General features: G+C 33.9%; 1 protein-coding gene across 9 annotated transcripts; it reads right to left on the bottom strand.

Moving 5' to 3' along the window:
- Nucleotides 1-2,975: 2,975 nt before the first annotated feature.
- LOC135160901 (GTPase-activating protein skywalker) lies at nt 2,976-21,349 on the bottom strand. Of its 9 annotated transcripts, none has more exons than XM_064118031.1 (11): nt 20,096-21,349; nt 13,364-13,838; nt 12,949-13,137; nt 12,597-12,868; nt 12,009-12,143; nt 11,312-11,530; nt 10,603-10,632; nt 8,692-8,778; nt 7,325-7,483; nt 6,831-7,060; nt 2,976-6,534 (listed from the first exon to the last, which is right to left on the bottom strand). In XM_064118031.1, the coding sequence occupies exons 2-11, from the start codon at nt 13,752-13,754 to the stop codon at nt 6,393-6,395; spliced, it is 1,854 nt and encodes a 617-aa protein (XP_063974101.1). In that variant the 5' UTR covers nt 13,755-13,838; nt 20,096-21,349; the 3' UTR covers nt 2,976-6,392. The 9 variants fall into 9 exon arrangements, with proteins under 9 accessions (XP_063974101.1, XP_063974092.1, XP_063974093.1 ...); XM_064118022.1 differs by lacking the exon at nt 10,603-10,632 and having other exon boundaries at nt 20,096-20,392; nt 20,474-21,348; XM_064118023.1 differs by lacking the exon at nt 10,603-10,632 and having other exon boundaries at nt 20,096-20,392; nt 20,818-21,348.
- Nucleotides 21,350-21,754: the final 405 nt, after the last annotated feature.

Below are 21,754 nucleotides of genomic sequence, written 5' to 3'. Positions count from 1 at the left end.
CTCCTGCGGCTCTTAACCTGGGACCCCAATAGTACCAGAAAGAGACTAAGAAGACCTCGAAATACTACGTGTCACGGTTTCTGTGATGATACGTGACACTTAATTCATGCATAATTATCGAGCCAGAGAAGGAGACGAAAACGTCACACAGGCTTCACTTGATCTCACGTGAAAACAATTTGCAATCGTAAAAATGAAAAATAACAATTAAACTGACGTTCGAAAGATAATGATCACGTGGTGGATGAATAGACTATCGAATTGTCGTTATGATCTATTCAATTTCTCATTATTATTATCATTTTTTGTTCGTCAAACAATTGTGGGGACAGGTGTGCTTATCCTTCTTCTCGGTATTTTCACAATCCATCACGAAGGCTGAATTTATCAATTGTTGATCCCTAGCTAGGCTGCAACATCGACATTGTTCAAAAGATCTTCTTGTAAAAAACTGACTCATAATACTTCACTAGAATGTGAATAGCTTCTTTCAACTGTCTGTTTAAACGTCAGCCAATATCAACTGGCAACCGTGACCTATTTTGATTGCAATTCTCATTTCTCCTTTTTTTGGGAATGCCATAAAACTCACGCTCTGCTCGCAGTTATTTACACCAGAACTTTCAGTTTTTTTAAGAACATAAAACTTATTTCATTTCCTGACAGAAAGAATCGGAATTTGCGAATTATATTTGGAATCAGTTGAACGAGACAATTTCATTTGAATTGTTAATAATAAAACTATAGGAAATAATTAAAACTATAGGATTGTAAATTGAGTATTGGATACTTTGGATCGATATTTCATCAGAGAGAATCGCTATTATCAAAATTATAATAATTCCGAATTGTGTCCTGAATTCGTAATTAATTTGGAATGCAAAGTTGTGGTATATTATTACCTTTTGTTTTTTTTAAATTCAGTTTTCTTTAAAATTATTTCTGTTCGTATCTGAAACTGATGAATCACAAAAATGATGTCTGTTACCAGTAATTTCCAGATAATTCGAACTTAACTCAATTGAAAATTACTAAACGTCGTTAAATGATCTATAAAAAATTAAGGAAAATTTAAAAACCGATTGCACCCCTTCTTTCCAAAGATTTCCACCAGTATATTTTTTCACATATTTTGTTCTATAACAAGCACTGATTTGTTGCGCTATCACAATTTTTTACCGCGTCACTACGTCATTTCAAACTCTTCAAATCACCAGGAAGTGAATTCCGTCTCAATTGCCAAAGAAAACCGTATGTGAAGAATGTCGATAATAAATCTATCAATTTCCTTAATTGATAAATTGCAACAACTATCAGTCCTTGCGCGATAAAAAAAATTGAATGATGATAAATAATGCGATGACTGTCGTGGGTGTCGTAAACATAAAATACCACCTAGACTACCGCGAAAACCACTGCCAACACCTGGTTCAATTTATTTTTTTTAATTAACCGATGATTTGCATAAGAAGCGATAATATCGGAATGAATGAATAAATCACGATAAATTAAAATGGAATTTCTTACAGAACTGCTCCTCCGAGTACCTTCAAACTCAATGGAACACCTTTCATCACCCGCAGAAAGCATAACTCAATTACTATCACTACCGCACCATTCGAAACTGACCCTCGAAATTTGAATAATAAGACGATTGATTAATTCGGTAATCATCGACTGCCCCACATTCGTCGGTTCAATTTGCAAAATAACTTTCGAGGAAAATTTGAAAAAATAGTAGACCAAGGAGAGAACATAACACGAATCAATGGGTTTGAGAAATTATTAACGACTGACAAGTCTGTCCAATGTTTTAGCGGCAACTGGTGAGAGAACAAGGTGTACGTGGCGGGACTAGTGACTCTGGCTATCGAAAGCCAGGTATAGTATAATAAGTACCCTCGTATTTGGTGAACGCGGTTAACACATAAAATTACACAATAATGCGGCTCGAGGATACATAAAAGGTACCGGTGGAAGGAATATCAATGTTTGCTTTAAACAATTTTTCTTTATCAGTTTGCTTTGCACTTGAGATTTAAATTTCCAATAATCGCCTACAAAAAAATCTATAAATCAATACTGGCATGTAAAGAGAGTTTGTTTTCACACATGTGGGGAAAGTGCACTTTGCAAAATCATTTACTGTGCGTAAACCTCGTGAGGGTGCGCAAAGTGGCTTCTGGTTAGACGGAGCTTCACTTCGTGATTTTTTCAATTTTATTTTCCGATGAAGAAAAATTTCAGAGCTTGAATTTGAGATTTTTTAATGGAATGGGTAATAATTTATTTATTTATTAAGTGCGGTAAAGATTTTTTAAGAAGTGAGGGAGCGAGGGAAGAGGGTAATGGGCTCATTAGTTTTTGCATTCACCAGACAAAAATTCATGTTTTTGGAATTTATTCTGCATTTTTAATTAGAGCGAATAAATTGTAGTTTCACAAAATTGGATCGGAATTGGAGTTGTCGCAGCGGTAATGAGCAAAAACTGAGTAATAAATGCGTAACTGTTTCGTGCGTTTCAATACAATTAGGCCGGTGAGCGTCATAATTAGTGTATCAAAAATGTGCAAACTTCACAATAATGGAGGAAAGAATCCAGTAAGTATGCAACGAGAAATGGTTACGGGGAAATTAAAATTCAAGGGTGCGATTAAAACGTCGCTAATTGTAATTACAACTTTGATACGATGACTGCAAGAGATTTTACGTGACTGAACAAGATGAATTGACAAATATTTTGCAATTCACAAGTTAATTTTTTGTCTCGAAATGGTAAGGGGAGATAGGTGAGAAGAATACTGCGCATAATTCCATGATTTGTCAAGTTATTATTGGAAATATGAGAAAATTTCGAAGTATTCTGGAGCAGATAAAAAGGGGAATCCCCCTCCCCTCCTCCCTGACTGACTATTAGGACTAGCTTGAGGTTAAAAATTGTTGACGATTTTAACATTCATGAAAACGATTAAAATTGAGATCAACCCATTTTATTCAATCGAATCTCGAATAATTTTGTTATACACATATAAACTCTGAATGCTAAGGGGAGGTAATTTAAATAATTACATTAACACAATTTGCAGATTACGTAATTATCATTTAAAATCAATTCAACAATATTTATACTAATCGCACGACATTATTTTTCAACCAATCGATCTAATATATGATATGGTGGCAACAATTTATATCGCTCATTGAGAAATATATTCATTATAATATTACATTATTTTCCAACTATAACAATAGTTTTCATTTATACATAGATCTGACAACACTCCATTCGATTACATATTTATCGTTTTTTTTTCTGTCAATTAATGTTATTTATTTTTTTTTCGGATTATATCGATGTCTTGATGACAGAAGGGTAAGGAGTATGAATTTTCTAGACTGATTCGCTCTCCTGTTATCAAGAAGTCAACAGTCATTGTAATGTAATATGAATAATAATTAACTTGTACCTAAAAACATTTCGATAATACTTTCCATTTTCGTATATGTATGATTCGTTTTTTTTCTTACCGTTTGCTTGCGTTGTTTTCGACATTGAAAACCATTAATAGTGTCTATCTCTATAATTAGGTTTTTACGGTGATGTTTCAATGTCATATTACTGGCATGATTAATAATGTTTTGTTTTTCTTTAGCAACACATTCGTAAAGCACGTAAATAAGAAGCATCATTGATGCACTTTGTTGTTACTAATTTTTTGTTCGGTGGAGCCTTGAATTCTATTGTTTCTGCTTCGTTGTTGTATGAGATCAACTTGTTACCGGAAAAAACAATAAATTCGGGCACTGGACTGACGATGATAGCGTGAAATGATAGAATGTTTAGTCATATTGTTGAAGTTTAGTTGTTTATGCGGATAAAATCTCAGCTTTGTCTCAACGAAGGACTTTTTAATATCAATTAACGATTTTCAAATTTCAACTTTAGACATTTGAAAATTTGAACTCGAAACGTTAAGGTCTCAACTGTTTAATAACAATTTACGCCTCTCAAGTCTGACTTGAGACTCGAAAATTGAAAATATAAATTTAGGACTTTGAAAGCTCCAGGTGAAACTGATGAATCTGAAATTGAGACTTTCTATTCTCAAATTGACTTTTAGAAATGTCACTAAAAGTCGCGTGAATGGCGTCGACAAGCTTTTGAGAAATTCTATCGAGTGATCATTATGAAGGACATTTTTTCAACAGAGAATTTATCCATGAAAATCACTCTCATGCATTTGGTATGCGGCAATTAGTTTTTCTAGTACTAGTTAGAATGACGGAAGGAATGACGTAAATCGGAAACGAAGAGTAGTTAAAAAATAATTCTTATCAATGAAATAAATAAATAAGAAAATTGTCAAATAAAAATAGGATTGAGACCGAGGGTGCTATTCAGTCACTCTAACAGTGTAACTAATCTAATTGATCATTATAATAATCTATCGTTAAAATTTTTACTCGCACCGGTTTCCCAATTCCACGTGTCCATCTGAACTATGGTTTTACAGTTAAATCGGTATTGATCACAACGTTTTGTATGAAAATTTGTATTTTTTTAATAACATTAAATAGCTACGTGAACCAAGATAGTGAAGAAAAAGATAAATATTTATAATATATACAAGAAAATCAATTTTTCTAACAGGATTAAAGCTATAAAATTAACAGTTTCCAAAGATCAAATTCAATCTGTATGATGAATGTAAAAATAACATTTTACAAATTAGAATTTTCATTCGTATGAAATGTATTTTTTGACAAAAAAAAATCACACTTTCACTATGCACAAATATATATAGGCGTTAGGGATGGTTGCACCAATCTCGGTCAGCTCAATATAAGTAAAAACAATGTCAAACGAGTCTTGTTTAAACGAACAGCGACACATTTAACAATCGAAATTCTTTCATTTGGCATTGGAAAATTTCAAACAGTAACAATAATTCTGATGTAAAGCAAAATATTTACATTGGATCATTTACAAAGTGCAGGTAAACTAGAAATATTATTCTCTTAGTCAATCATTAATCTATTTAACAAAAAAATCCTTCTCTTGAGTATTAATTAATTGAAGTAAAAAACCCTCCTTCACGTTTTGCCCAAAAAATTACAATTCTTCCAGAACAATTAAATTAATTATTTCGGTAATAATTATTTAAAAGCAAATTGGTAAAATAATTAAAGTCGATTTTTACTATTTTCCAGTTTTCAATGAATATTTCGGTATCTAAAGGAGATAAATAAATTGTTCTCATAACATTTTAAGTAGATTTCAAGATTTACATGAGAAACTGGAAAATAATCAGAATCGATTTTAAATTGATGATTATTCTTTCGCTTGAACGAGACTCCTTTAAGAATATGTTTTTCTCCTCAGTCTGAAGATGAATGATAAAAATTAGTCTGTAGATTGGTGCAGCCAGCCCTTGATTATCGACAATTGTGAAAATTTAATGCCAAAAAAAATTCCTCTCCCTTTGGAGATTTTTCATGTCAATTAGTGGTTATATTATTGTCAAAATTATTCGGTTTATATTTATCATCAATCAACTGGCGAACCCCCAGTAATAAAGAAAAAGGAAAAAAACTGTCATCTATAGGAGCCGGCTCCAACGTATTTTCAAATAAACAAATTGGCAACAGTAAATCCTAAATTGAAGGAAAAAAATAAAAAATAAAAGTCATTACAATGCATACCGATAGGACTAGGCGCATTCGTTTAATCAATTATCTCTATATCATTAATAGTCTCACTGATTTCCCGTTCTCTCATTGCTGAAAATCATGTCAATTATTTGTCATTTTTCTTAACTGACAGCCTTATTACCCATAACATTAGGCATATGCACCATGAGAATGAAAAAAAAAGTAGATTGACACTGAATTACAAATTCTAAATGTTCTTTACAACTACAACGAAGAAAGCGTAATGACGTAACGATTCAATTTCATTGGGTAATTGAATGTGTTTCATTTAATATATATATTTTTTTCAATAGTTAGCATGAGAACGTTTACTTTCTCCTGTAATTCGTCACATTTCAGTTACATTTTCATTGTTGATACAACAATCGAGTCCTTTCCATTAAAAACCATCAGATTTTTCATCACAAAGCCCACATCCTGGAGCTCGTAATGCTAATTCAGTTGTTCTATCTCAATTTTTTCCATTTTTCATTCATTTCTCACTTCATTTTGTTCTGTTTGTTTGATACTCTTACTGAGTAATAAATCATGATTACTCGCTCATATTGAAGCCAATATCACGCACAATAATACTATTTATATATCGAAGCAACAGAGGATTACACCAACAATAAATAACGAGACAAAGATTATAGAGAGTTGATAAATGGCAGTTGCATTTTTTTTTACGTGAAGAGAATTAGGCCCCAGCGAAACCATAAACCTCCAATACCCTAATCTCGAAATCACCACTGGCGCACAGTGGTGGATTGTTGAAAGTCGAACAACGATCTGTCTTTCCAAATCGGATGTTCTCGTCCATCCAAATTGCTTGACCGTCCCTGAAATTAATATACGAGGAATTCAAATAATTGTGTAAATACAACAGTCGAACATATTAAAGCCAGAATATCAGATGTTTGGTTTGGTGTTTCTCCAACCAAAATATATTATAACAAAAATGATTTTATCAAATGATTAATTCCAAACCAACTCCAAATGAATCTTAACAGAAGATAATTTACTAAGAATTCGAAATTTTTAATTTTCCTTCAAACAAAGATTTTTCGACGAGAGAAATTCTGAAATTATTTTTTTTTCTCTTCTATGTTGTGTTACTATATAATTGATAATTTACCCGCCACCGATGGTAATCATCTTGGCATCAGCTGCCATGAATAATTCAGCTGAATGATGCACCCTTGAGTCATTGTGCGATGAATCCATTCCCACCCACGGATATTTAGCACGTTCTGGGTACAAACTGAAGAGGAATGTTTCACCCGTACCAAAGTATGCTTGTCTTTGTCCTTTATCGTCCTTCAAATTTCTCTCGCACCATCGTGTGGAACAATAAGCTCCAAATACCTTGAAAATATTCATAAACCAAATGATGAAAAATATAAGATCAATTTCATGATCAATAAATACATCTGTTATGGATAGTATATACTATATTTTATAATTATTGTTGCATTGAATATTAATATATTTTTAAATAAAATTCACCAATCTCATTTCCACAATTAAAATTTCCTATGTTATGAAATAATTAGACTTTACATGTATAATTGTACTGTTCTTTGATTTCCCGATATTCAAAAGCTGTCAACATTTAAATCTCATTATTACCTCATTATTACACGTCTTAATCATAAGCAATGTTGGTTCATGCTGTTCCACCCTCACGTAGAACGTTGTCAATGAACATCCATGTTCCTCCGTAGTATACAGTAAAATAGGTTGATACATCGTTATCCTCACAGGAAGCCACGACCATAGTGTGAATAACTGTGAAATTAAAATCATGAAAAGCCTCATTTATTCATCCATAACTCCGCCATCATAATCTAAACCACTTAGCAAAACTGAACATTTAAACAATTTATCTCTATCTTAACCAAGAGTTATTAATAGCCACTGATCATCAGTGACAATTGTCATGCTTCATTTAATATTTAAATAGTGGACAGTTGCAAGCAATATCCATAAAACAATTGAATTATTCAATTATTTGAAATGTAGGATAATGAATGAATTGTTGATGAAAGCTCCAGCGATTCAATGTGATCCATAATAAATCTGAAAATAAACTCGGATTATGATGTGAGATTTACAATACATTCCTCTCGTGATAATTCAACGTGCTTGGTGAATTTAATAATCATGTACATTTCATGCACAATCAGATACTAAAATACTCATGCTCATGCTTATGCAAATGCTGTGGATAAATCAAACTGTAATAAAAATAAAAATCATGAGCAATGATCTGGTCATTTGTATCCAAATAACATTGTTGTTACACAAAAATCTTATCATTCCCTGGCTATTGCTAAAAGCTCATAATCAAGTTTAATGTGTTGTAATAGCAGTAGACGAATCAGTCGCTGAATTGTAGCCATTCACAGATAATTATTGAGGCCGCCATCCTTAACTAATTGACAAAAATAAACGGTTAAATCATAATTAACAAAAAATAATGATTAATCGACATTAATGTATCCCTCTTCCTATTCTCTTTGTAAATAATTTTCACTACAAAAGCTTTCATACAGTTAACTATGGACGCAAGCCGCTAATAACGGATAAATCAAATTTAGGTAGCGAAGTGCTCAACGAGATTCAGTTCGCTAATTTCTTTAGTTTTTATTATCGGAGTATATCTCAGAATTGAAGGGACACAGCAAAATTTTTGTCAAGATCTTTTCTCCATCCACAAAATATGATCCTTCAAAAATTTTGCTATTTTTCCTATTTTCAGGGATATTGTTCCGAGAATTACTTAAAGCTGGCACTGACTCACGTCTTTTGACCACTGCGCTGATTTCAATATAATAAAAAATAATAATTGGACATAATCAATTAAAATTGATAACAGCATTACGACAATATCGACATGCCCCATGTCATCGACATAGACTTAATAAATTCTGCCTCGGTAAAACTTGAACACTGGCCCAACTGGTACATTAACTTGCCCGTGTAAATGTACTTACATCAGGCACGTCTAAGATCTGCGAGTTAACAGTCTGTATAGGATACACGCCCATTGACAGAGCTCTTGGTCCAGGGCTGTGTGCACCCTATTACGCATTCCAATTGCACCAACCCCCAATGATCAAATTATATTCAGTCCACCATGATATCCGGATAACGCAGCGTAATAACAATACAATAAATACAGATAGCCATCAGTTTAACAACTGCGTTAGACCATTCAACATTTCCAATTAAACATATTGCTATTTAATTTTTTCATCGTATCCATTATTATAATATGTCGATCAATTAATTCCTGTCAAATCGAGCATGGACTGAAAATTCATAGAACCTGTTACCAAGTGCCCAATTTGATGATTACATAATATATATTTATAATTTCGATTATATATCTTTTTAAAATCGCTGTCAGCTCGATTATTCAGGTAATTCGCCATCCACTGGGAACAGATTACACCTAAATGGGGAATAAAGCTCACAGAAGAGACGAAAATACAGAAAAAAATATATATATTATTTCCAATTCGAACAAATGGGAACTAATTGTCAGTCTCGAAATAGCAGCCATGCATTGACGAAATAAGGATGGCTCCCCTGCAAAATATTAATATGTAAGAGAAAATAAAAAAAAATGGAAAATAGAAAATAATGGTCCTGCTGTAGAAGGATTAGCTGTATATTCTCGGCATTAAACAACACTGTCCTCTGTGTTTTATTTATTGTTTTGTTCTGTAATTGCGATATCGGCATGTCTCGTGTACAGAGTTTCATGTCCTCCTCGTAATTTTATTTAAAACATTCTCAAGTTAGTTGGTTTCCATTAACAAAAAATGTTCATTAGAAAATTCCCTGCAAATCGTGAAGTAACCATTCTGTACCTCGCATTTTAAAACGTAAACACAGTATTTTCATCTTGTTCAGAATGAATTTCCACTCTGTTAACGTGAAAACTACGAGATGTGGATGAAAAAAGTCTGTATGAAATGACAGTTCAGTGGATTGAGTAACCATTCAATTGTTCGTTGCGCATAAGCAGATTCGTACACGAAGAAGAAAGTTGAGTAAAAATTATGAGGAAGTCAAGAAAAATTCGATGGATAATTTGATTGAGAGTATTTGTTGAAAATTGATTGACAAAGACGGAGCGCAACTGCATATTTGTCTCTGTTGATTTTTTGTACAAAACTTTGCATCATTCCCAACGATTAATCAACGAATAATTGCTGAACTTTTGAATAATTTGGATAACCAGAAAATCTTACATGAATTCAACTATTGAATTGTATTTGCGTTCCTATCAACACGAAACAAATGGTTTTTCAAGTATAAACAATGGTATCTTCCATCGAAATAAAGACTTCATCGATTAATTGATTAATTATATAGCACAATATTCACCTGTTTCGTTTAGAAATGAAAGGATCCATTAGCAATTAATGAATTATTCATTCCATAGAATCACAAATTTTTTCAACTCTTTGTTACTTCACTTAACATGACACAATTGAAAAACAATTGACACTCATTTTCCTGGACAATTTTTACTTAAATTTTTTCTGTATGTAGGCGTCTTGTCAAATATGCCTCGTAGAATCATACTCAGTTAATTCCAATTTTCAATGCACTTGTAAGACAAAAGTTATCACATCCTCCCAGTGATGAAAAAGAAAAAATAATGATAATGCCATAATTCGCATTTATAATAAATGGTAAATGGTTTGAATAATGGTAACGGCGAGTAAAGCTCTCTGATACGCGAGAAAAACCATGTGGTGAGTAAATACTTTGGTGTAAGTAATAATAAACAATGAAATAAAAAAAAAAAATTGATAAATAGTTCAGGGACAGAGGATAGCAACATGAAAACTAAACGACACATTTTCCATAAAGTATTAATTATACAATACCCTGTCTTTGTACGTGTCTTCGCACTCTTTCTGAAAACAAATTAAAACATTGAGAATAGTGTTTTTAAATGAAATTGTCATCTCTTTTTGTGTTTAGCTTGTCATTGAATAATGTCTTATTCAATCGAATTTTACCTCAAGACTTAGAGAGAGAGATAGAGACGAGGAGTAGGAAACGCGTTAAACTGATTCGTGTTATTTAAATATAATTTATAAACATATTTGGAAAATGGAGATCTGCCTGGCTGCCCTCGAGGGATAAAACGAGGATAATAAACGTCTGTGTGATTCCTGAACTAATCAACAAGGAGAGAGAGAGAGAGAGAGAGAGAAAAAAAAAATTACATTCTGGTACTCAGAGAAAATCAAAATAAGACACCATGGACGAGGAACATTTAGTTAGTTTTTAGCCCATTACCACAATAACCAATTCACAGAATCAAAAGAGATTGAACAAAAGAACAATAAATCATTGAATACATGAAAGAGAAAAAAGATTAACAAATATCAATAAATATTGTAGGCTTAATAAACTAGAGCGAGTTTTATTTTTATGACACCTGAGTTGCACAGACTCAAATGCCAACGGAAATCGAGGAAATGTGCAACGTTAGTGAATATAAAAATAAATCAAGATGAGTAAGGACTTAAATACGCTTACATCTTGGAAAATAATGTAATAAAATATTTTATTTTTTATCAGACTTACCTCTCGAATCGTGAGTGTGTGAGACATCATCTGAATATTGACCTGGGATTGGCTCGTGGGTAGATTGTCCGTAGATCGTGATCTTGCTAGCGATTTTGAGCCAGTTAGGACACTACGACTTCTCAGAGACATTTCTGTCCGCAAAAACACTCTTGATATGTAAGCTGAACTCAGTCCACGAATACCGAAGGCAGTCCTTAAGAATTTCGCCGGAGTTACCTGGGAAAATCGAACGATCGAATCGAATTATCAAGATGATGAAAACTGGCTTGTACTGTTGGAATTAATGTTTTCATAAAACACATTTCATTGTTGATCGTGCCATAAAATCCATGACTATTCACATTTCCAGAAAAATATTTAAAATCTCTAGTGTTACATCTCGTTTCACACGCTGGAAATATTTTGTTATATTCTCTAAAATTTATGACTCAGTCTTGCGAATATCATCACAATTTTTATATTTGACTTGAGTCAATTTGTCTTTCCCCAGCCAATACTTTAAAAAGCGGATCTAACATATTACTTCTCAAAGCAGTAATTGAAACCCCACGTGTTTCCGTTCACCTGACAGTTTCTACACTCTTATCGAGAAAAGTCATTAGCTCTCCACAAACTTAAACAATAGAGACAGTCCATGCTTCTCTTTTACGTAACAATGTACAGATTGAATGTTTCAATAACATAGAATAATTACCGGTATTTGACGGCAAAACTTCGAAAGAGCCGCATCAACTCCATTTTTCATTATTTCACCCATCCACTCCGACGTAGCTGACGACGAGTGCTTGTAGAAGAGTAAAACAATGGCCATTGCCACTCGGTAGAAAACCTAGACGGCGAAAAATTAAATGTTAATATCAGAATGTTTTCAGACGAAATTATTCTATAAACTTCCTATAGTCTCGGATTTGTTTTAACTTTTTCAAGTGCTCTAATATCAAGGTTAAAATTCGTGCCTGCTAACTTAACACAATAAAACCAACGTCGAGAACCACAAGATCAAACGAAAACTCTGATCTTCAACTTCAAAAATAGATAAATAAAGTACTTGAATATGCTCAACTCGTATCGGATTTTTATCGAAGAATATCTTCGAATGTAAGAGAGATAGCGAAATTTCTATAGCTTTCAATATACCCTACAACAAATGTTATGGCAAAAGTTTTGCTATTGACGACAGATCTCGAGGTGTCTATTGAAAATCGCTATTTATCTTCATGTTTTGTTAAAATCCTTGTAGTGAGTACCAGCAATTGGAATAATGATTATATAAAATAATTACTTTGGAGCCCTCGTGCAAAAAACAGTCCATAACTCTGACTAGATGCTGAAATGGTAATAATTGAAGGATCCACCATATCCAATCCATATAAATTCTTTCAGCCCTCGAGCCTGAACAGTGTCTCGTAAGATGTACAGCTGCTGATTTAACATGTTTCTTGGTTATTTGTTCAACAGTCTTCCACGTACTCTCATACAATAATTTTGTCTGCGTTATAAACATCTTCTCCTTGGCTGCAACGAGACTCGCCATGCAGTGGTAGCATTCCTCTTCTGCAAAATTACCAATTTACACCGTTAAACGTTTCTGGCAAATTGTAATTACGTGGTTTTACAAATTGTAATATACTGACCTGGCATGAAGTGCAATAAAAGCGCTGTAATTGGATAGAGTGAGGGACTATAAGTTATGTCTGGACAGGCGTAACCGAGTACAGAGACAACTCTGTCCGCAACGCTTCTGCCTTTTCGTGTGAGATTATAAGACAGGCAATGAGTGCTATCGACAAATGGCGGTAGCATTATTGATTTATCTGGCAGCTCTGTGAAGATAAAACATTGAACATCAGTAATCGGCTCAATAAATTCCAATGAAATCATTGAACTTTGGGAAAAAAAAATACGAAAACTGTTATTCATTGATTGGTCTGGTGTATGATTCTAGGGGCTGATGTCAACAGACTAGTCTCCGTTGACTGAAGAACCAAGGGAAAACAACCTTGAGAAAGGAGTATATGTGGGCCTCAAGTTGCTCATATTTATATTCACCTGTAGTTCCAAAGACTTGATTAACCATATCCCAATAGAATCCATCGAGCATACTCTTTCCATGAGCATGCTGTTGACATAGCGCCGGCCACAGCTGTGCCCTGATACCATTATTGAGCGGCCATGCATTTTCCCTTATAATAAGTTTAACTTCTCTCTTTCTACCGGCTTGCAACAGTGCATTGACTTCGGCAAATGTTTTCAATGCCTGTTTCTTAGTCGTTGGCGATTCTGGATGAATAACTATATTTGACGTATCGACATGGGGTGGAAAGACGTCGTCAATGTCGGTGTTTGCCTCTTCTTCAAGTACCGACAGCATATTCGACAAATTATCCAGTGGTGCCGATGACTGATTCGTCACTAGCATGGCAGTTGTTCTACGGCACATGACCGTCCATTTTTTAACAAAACAGAACCTGTGTCCGCAGTGATGACCTGCCTATGTAAGGTCGACTGACGTTTCAATTTTCATCTAAAAAAAAGAGAAAAATGGTTAATTGAATAAAAATTAAACCCTTACATTTGATGAGTTTTACATATAATTTAGATTAAATTCAAGATCAAAATGGCGTACAATCTATTTTTGATTTGATTCATATTTCGAATATCCATCATTGGTGATAATTTAGGTTTTATATATTTTCCCCCATTATTTCAGAAGTTACCTAATTCTTGAATAATAATATGAATCACAATGTATACGTCACAGTTCCTGAAAATCAATCACAAGTTTTTTTCAATTTTTACTTTTAAGGCAACTTCTAATGCAGTAAAACCCGTTATTGACTAATTCCACGGTTTAAAATATTTTATATCCAATTAACACCTATATTTAAATCCTGATGTTACAATTTATATTTAATTTACAATCAAAGTCTTTATGAAATTTCCCATTTACGGTGGACATTTAGCATAATTGCTTTTTTATATCTGGCAATGATTGGTATTCTAATGACAGCCTAAGTTTCCTGAGTCATGGTGAAAATTAAAAATGATGTTCCACCGATATTTTCAATATACTCAAAATTTAAAAAAAAAGCTTGTATGAATAGTTACTATTATGAATAATTATTTCAATTAATCTCTGTTAAAAATTCCGAAGTTGTGCACTTGATATGTCAGGAATAATTCCCCAACACTAAATAGTACAAAACGCTTCGTTGTACAGCTAAATCCATCAGCAGACAAACACACTTAATTTGAATCGGCAAATCCTCTTTGATTTTTTAAATCCCATTTTCCTTCTTTTTTTTCTATAAATACATTCGGATTAAGCCGCTTTACCGTTCTCTCGGCATAATCTTAGCTCTATTTAACATGCTATTATTGAAGATGAGAAAAATATCATGAGTAATCTTTGCTCCAGACCGTATAAACTCAGCTTTTTGTCTCTTATCAGTGTGCCAATGTACACTCGGCAATATTATTGTGCACAAACCCATATGCGAGGCGTTCAGAGATAATGAAGGGATAAAAAAAGAATGACAAGAACAAATTGAGATACACCATTCTCCACTATTCTCTCGATTTTACTTTTCTATTCTTATTATCCTTCATTGTTTATTCAACCTGTTTTTTACGGGTCATGTTGAATGATAAAACAATGGATTTAGTCATAAGGATAATATTGATTGTTAAATAAATCAATGAATTCTTAGAAATTGCATGGTTCGAGTTAGAAACGAAATGTACCTGAATTAGGACTAACAATGATCAGTGCAAATGAAAATCCGTAGACAAAGTTGTCTTTTCTGTATAGGTGAGCAATAAATTAATAATTCGTGCCTTCCAGAGTCAACTGATCAGTAAATTATTCCGGAAGTGAGTGATTTTCGGGTGAGCTGTGAGCTCACTTTTGTAGTCCATAAAAAGTTATGAAAAATATTCGAGTAAATCTGTCGTTTTGATAATTTACATATGAAAAATATCCCCATAATTTATCCTTCAGCCATTTGTCACTGAGATAATCTTATAATTAAGTAGATGAGCCATAAATTAATGAGCAGTTCCTCTCAGTCGACTGATTAGTAAATTATTCCGGAAATGAGCGATTTTAGGACGAAAGGTCACAAGGTCGCTTCTATAGTCGATAAATTTTTTTTCAAAATACTCTTTCCCTCTCAATGTATCCAAAACTCAGAATAAAAATTTCAGATGAAATCACACATTCAAATACAAATGAAATCATCAATCACACATTTGGTATTTTTAGGTCAGTATGCCCTCGGTGTCATTATCAACGTTAAGTGATATTATAATGAATTCACGATAAAAATATAAAGTGAAATTTTGATTTTTTAGCAATCTTGGTCTAATTAATGTGTAACCAACAAAACTATCCATAAACACAATATCCGAATGATTTCTACTGCAACTGTCATCGGGATAATTGATGATTAGCTAAATGGGCTATGAATTGATGAGTGCCTCTTAAAGTCTAATGGTTAGTACATTATGCCGCGAATGACTGATTTTAAGTGGGAAGAACGAATCTAGTGAAACTGAAACTAACGAAAGATTCACCAACGGAAGATTCGATTTCGTCGAACGTAGAGGTGTACAATTATTACTAATATTGTTTTATCCTTTAATTTAAAAAATACGATCATTGAAAATAATGCGAAAAGTTTATATCTGCTCTGTATTCAAAGTTGTATTTTCTAATTAATTTCATAATCGTTTTAGTCTTTCAAAGAAACAATGTTTAAAAATCACTCAATTTTTGGAGTTCCATGAAAAATAATATAAAAATATTTCGTTACATTTAATTCCGATAATGTTAAGTATAATTTTCGCTTCCGACGATTCTCTAATTTTATGAAGAAATGATGTAGAATATCATGAAATGTGACGACAGGATATTTTTAGAAAATGTACATTCAATTTCCACGAATGTAATACACTACGAAACGGAAACAAAAATCACGATTTTACATCGAAAAAATATGAAATCATCAAGAAACGTAAGATCAGGATGAGATAATGTCCGTCTGAATCTTTAAAATTAAAAAAAAAATAAACCTCCGTGGGATTTCCCTAAATCACCTCATGTCTGCCATATCCATCTTCCGATTAATAAAAACAAAATATTTGTGTAATGATCGACGATAAGAGCGCCTTTCCAACCAATTTCGACAGATCTAGAAAGGTTTCCTCGTTAATTGCCAGATATTATAGCGATAATTCGACAATTACCATGAGCTATAAATGAAGTCATCAAGCTAAAAATGTTCAGCAAGCATATACGTTTCTTGTAACCTCAAGTGAGATAAGGAATTAATTCAGTGATGAATTTAAAAACTGTCTGTCAGGAAACTGTCAATTTTCTCTCCAATTTAGTTTCCCCTATTTTATAACTGCCATAATTTTTAACAATCAAGATATCCTCATGATTTCTTCTCCACCAACTCATCATTAAGGAACTTAATAATTAGTTTAATAATCGACGAATTAATGAGCAATGTATTAATGAATGTACTCGGACAATCGTCCACGTGTCTATGAATCGAAGGTAAAATAAGAATAGTTCTATTTATAGATAGAAATTTGTACGAAGAATATCAATGATTTTTTCCTCAATTTCGTGTCTAACATGTCTATACAATCAACAAGACCACAATGTTTGTTCAATAGATGACGATAGCTAGCACCAGACCTCGTTTACAGACAATTTCGTCGGCTACAGAATACCTTGTGTGATAATTCATTTTAAAACCCCTCATCAACGTGATAATCCAACAATCAATAAAAAATAAGCTCCAAATAAATCATCAAGAATATATTCTATGTTTGAATATCGTAACGCTTATCGTGATTTCCCACTATTTCATTCCGACTCGTCTGCAAGTAGAATTAAGAATTAATTGTGGTATTAATCAGTGAAAAGACTTCGAGTACTTGTTTTGTAGTAAATCATACCGTGGAAATAATCTGTAAATGACCAAACAGGACATTCTCCTGCTAAATTAATGTTTTATCCTGGGACTAAACGACTCTGAATCTAAATACCGAAATGTCTTTATCACAATCCAGAAAATTTATTACAAAAAATATTTTTATTAATTGTCGTCAATGATCGAATATCTAACTCATCCATCTGGTCAATGAAACTATACTGTTTGTTCATCGGACGATAATTGTGAATGGATAATAAATAAAATCATCAATCACGATCTCCATAAACCACCGACTCCAATGTAACGACTAATCTCACATTCTTCCTAAATATTATTCAAGGTATTGGCCACCGCCAAATGCAACAGCATTGACATCCATCAACAACAAACACATCCATCTGATCAACAAGAACGAATAACTATCAGGAGACCCCCCGCATTGGCATCATTATTCAAATTGGCGATAAATAAACCATCAACTACGATTTCCATTATTTCTTGTCCTTGATTTCCCTCCCTCACCATCAGCGTTTTTATTCTTCCAAAATTATTAAACAAACCATTAGAGGCGGCAGAAATTTCACCGAAGGTCCGGAAATTCCAGCTTCAGTCTGAATTCATCTCATCATTATCTAATGAATATGCAATACACATAATTGAGACAAACGGAGCAACATATCCCCTTCTCCCTGAATTAATGTTACTGAAGGTAATTTGGATGATCGATCAAATGCAATAACAATCCTCAACCCATCCATCCAATCAACAATAATAAAATGTTTATTCAACAGCTGTTGATAACTGCAATTACAGTGGTCATCAAGATCATCAACAAAACGAGCAAAAAATAAAATCATGAAACAATAATTTCATAATTTCATGTCCTTGAGATTCCATTCCTTTGAAACTATCGAGTAAATCATCTCAGTCAGCAGAAACGTTGCCAAAACCCCTGAAACCCCAGCTTCTCTCTCAATTCATCTAACCATTATCTAACGGATATCCACACATCATCGATATAAATGCAACAACCCCCCCCTGTTTCCCTTGAATAAATATTATTGAAGGAATTTTGGATCACTTGAAAATCAATTCTAAAGTGTAAAGATATTGAGCTGATCAACGCCAGACACCACAAGAATATCCAACTCATCCATCTCATCAGCAAGACCACAATGTTTGTTCAATAGACGATAACTATCATTACCGTGACCATTTAATCGCCAACGAAATGGGCAATAAATGAAAATTTACAGAAGCAACTGATTGTCGATACATTCACGATATCTGTAACAACTTTATAGAATGCAAATGAAAGTGCAAAGCCCACAGTAACCAACAATAAATATATCATGTGAAAGGTTTGTTTAAATAATATAAACCAAACAGACGTTTTGAATAACCAAAAAGAATGAGAATTCCAGAATTTCATGCCCTTGATATCGCCCTCTGAAATGATAAAATAAACCACCAGTTTAACGAAATGTTGCCAAAACCCCTGAAATTCGAGATTCACTTTCAATTCTTTCCCCAATTATCTAATGAATATCCATAAATCATATCTACAAATGCAACAACGAATTCCATTCCCCCTGGATAAATATTATTGAAGGTATTCTGGATCACTCGAAAACCACTCAAAAAGTATAAATATATTGAGTTTGGTCAACGCCAAATGCAACAAGCATCTTGAGTCAAGATAGGAGCATCGTTTGTAAATAGCTATGGAAGATTTAAAACGAAATCTAAAATTAGTAGCAGTTGTGAATGCATGGGTAAAGGCACGTACGGCAATAGCTGTTGCTGGCTACCACAGAGGTGTATTAGTGCCACTTGTCATCTATCACAATACCTTCCCCCGTCTAATAAAAAATTCATTTATTTACATGATCATGAGTGTCATTTACCCATTAAATAGTCCTCACAACTCGTCCCAATCCCCCCAGAATCGCCAATAACGGGCGAATTGTCAAAATAATCAACATAAAATGCCTCTAAATCGCAGGTGTTAACATGGCATAACTCCAAATCACATGACTACCTTCATATGAGCCAGAGAATTTTATTTTTCTCTTCCTGGGAGAAATGAGAAGTTGACTCGATCCAAAAATTGACGCTGTCACCCGATAAACAATCAATCATTGATCATTCATGTAAAAATAAACAGAAAAATCATTGTATTCTGCAGCACCAGAATAAATTTCCAAAACATCCAATGACACCTCAGAACGACAAAGTATCCAAGTACACACCAAGACCGAATCCCTGAACTTCCCACACCTTTTAAAGACATCTCTCAAGCAGTAAGACAATGTCTGATTGAAATAAAAATTTATCTCATATTCAAATCATCAATTGAGATGTCTGGGCCTCTGTTGACGTGAAATTCAAAGATTCGTTACTGTTGTCTAGTCAGTAAACTCACAGATCAATGATAAACAAACGCATCAGCGATAAAACTAATGAATTAGCTTCGAGGCGTTTCTGAAATACTTTGGTAATTACAAATGTTGGAAAATAGTCATAAGGTCGCGGGATATTACGCGTATAACTCTGACATTGCCATTAATGCGGATGGAATATCGTGGTTTTGGATTAACAAGATAAAATTGAAAGGGCGGAGCCTGGGGGTATAGGGACACACAGTGAAAAATGCCTGAGGAGCTCAAAAGAGCTTTAGCGACCTCGCACGACATATCGTCGAGTAACCAACAAAAGCACCAACGAATTGCCACATATTACCTTACAATGTAAAACCTCAGTACCTCATTAACGAATACAACAGGAATAAAAAGGAATAAAACAAATAAAATAAGAGATGAATAATAATTACCGCAGGGGTTGAGTATCTTCACCAGACTGAAATGTCAGCGAATTTTGTTCCCAGGATTCGATAAATTATCCGATTTTCTTTGGCACTACTACGCATGCAACAAAAGGCCCGGGCGTTGAGCCACTCGTCTTGGAGTGGTGAACAGAGATGTAGAAAATAATAACTAATGATAATCCACTGTTTCTGGTTGTACTAGTATAAGTTTGACAATAATTCAACACTTCTTTTCATCACAAAACCAAGTATTAAACTGATGTGATGAAATTCCATGGACTCTGCAATGACTCTCTGTGACACCTGAAAATCGAGATTATCACTGTGATTACCACCGCCTTAACGACAGTGAGGATGAATGATTAAAACGATGGTAGACATCACCGAGAAGCACCAACTGAACTAGACAGACACTATCGATGTGTTAACCGTATATATTTATCGCTTCACCCACGATGTACACAATTATTCTTGACGACTGTTTGTTAATACTTGGGCCCTCTTTTTTTTTATCAATATCCTGTGATTGTACGTTATTGTGTCGTCAGTTTAATGATCTTTGGGCTTCATTGAGTGAACTGGGATTGTAAAAAAAGCCTCCTTATTAGCCGGCTATCACGAGTTGATCGAAACCACAAAATTCGATGACTACCATGAGTACAGGGTGATGTTCGATATCTGCTAACTCAACACAATTATTATTATTTTTTTTTCTTTCTTTCTTTCACCTTGATATTTTCCGATGGTAACACTGATATTGTCACCCCTGGGCTGTTGCCTAGACGGGCATTTAATCTCACGAACCACTTCAATCCAACTCAATTTGTTGAGGGAATGGGTTGACTTGGATTGTTGGTTGTTTCAACTGACTAATACGAATTACACTTGTACGCTTGTACTGGGTTTATGCTTGGTTACTTACGCCCCCGTATTGCGCGTTCAACCACGTTCAAACGGAGGTTGTCATGTAGGTATTTGTGAGTTACAATGAGTACACTTTTTTTTTCAATTTTTACGACACTGAACACTGATCAGATTTCCGCCATCTTTGGAGATTACGCGATAGGGGGAGGCACCTGGATGATCGCTGGGGGGATCAGGTGGAGAGGGTTTTAGGCTGTGAAGGGATCTGAGGGCTTTTGATGTGGATAATTCCGAGTGGAACAGGACCGACAGGACGAACGCGGCAGGAATAGGGAATTTTCGGGTGGCAGGGGCGCGGGGTGTGGCGATTGTTCATTGATTACTAGGGAGGCGAGAAGGTAGTTGGGAGCCGATAACAAAGGAATTGTGGGAGAACGTCGGTGACAGGGGGCGCTGAGCTCGCCAGATAGCTTTTCAATGATTCGGCGGGAATCCTGTGGTGCAGGAAACGATGATTTATTGGCCTGCGAGGGGAAAATATCGTATGCAACAGAGCAATAAAAGGTTGTTGAATAGGTTTAAGGGAAATAAGAAGATAATTAGATGTTTAATTTGAATAATACTGAGTAGATATCATTTTTTTCAATTTTTTAATGCTATTTAGTTGATAAATTAGGAAATTAAAAAATGTATGTCTATATGAATTTTTAGAGATATATTCCCTTCAGTAATTATCGTTTTTATCTATGAAATGACATTATTAATCTAACCATCGAGTGATCAAATCGACGAAACTACTTC

Source organism: Diachasmimorpha longicaudata, chromosome 3 (genome assembly GCF_034640455.1).
Source record: "Diachasmimorpha longicaudata isolate KC_UGA_2023 chromosome 3, iyDiaLong2, whole genome shotgun sequence".
Lineage (NCBI taxonomy): Eukaryota > Metazoa > Arthropoda > Insecta > Hymenoptera > Braconidae > Diachasmimorpha > Diachasmimorpha longicaudata.
The sequence above is the reverse complement of the archived record's forward strand: the minus strand, read 5'-3'. Positions and strand labels throughout refer to the sequence as shown.

Coding starts and splice junctions, on each gene's coding strand:
- LOC135160901 (XM_064118031.1), bottom strand. CDS start 13,754: ATGTGCCGTAGAACAACTGCCATGCTAGTGACGAATCAGTCATCGGCA. Junction 8,779..10,602: donor AAGACACGTACAAAGACAGG/GTATTGTATAAT, acceptor AATGCGTAATAG/GGTGCACACAGCCCTGGACC. Junction 7,061..7,324: donor TTAAGACGTGTAATAATGAG/GTAATAATGAGA, acceptor AATATTTTCAAG/GTATTTGGAGCTTATTGTTC.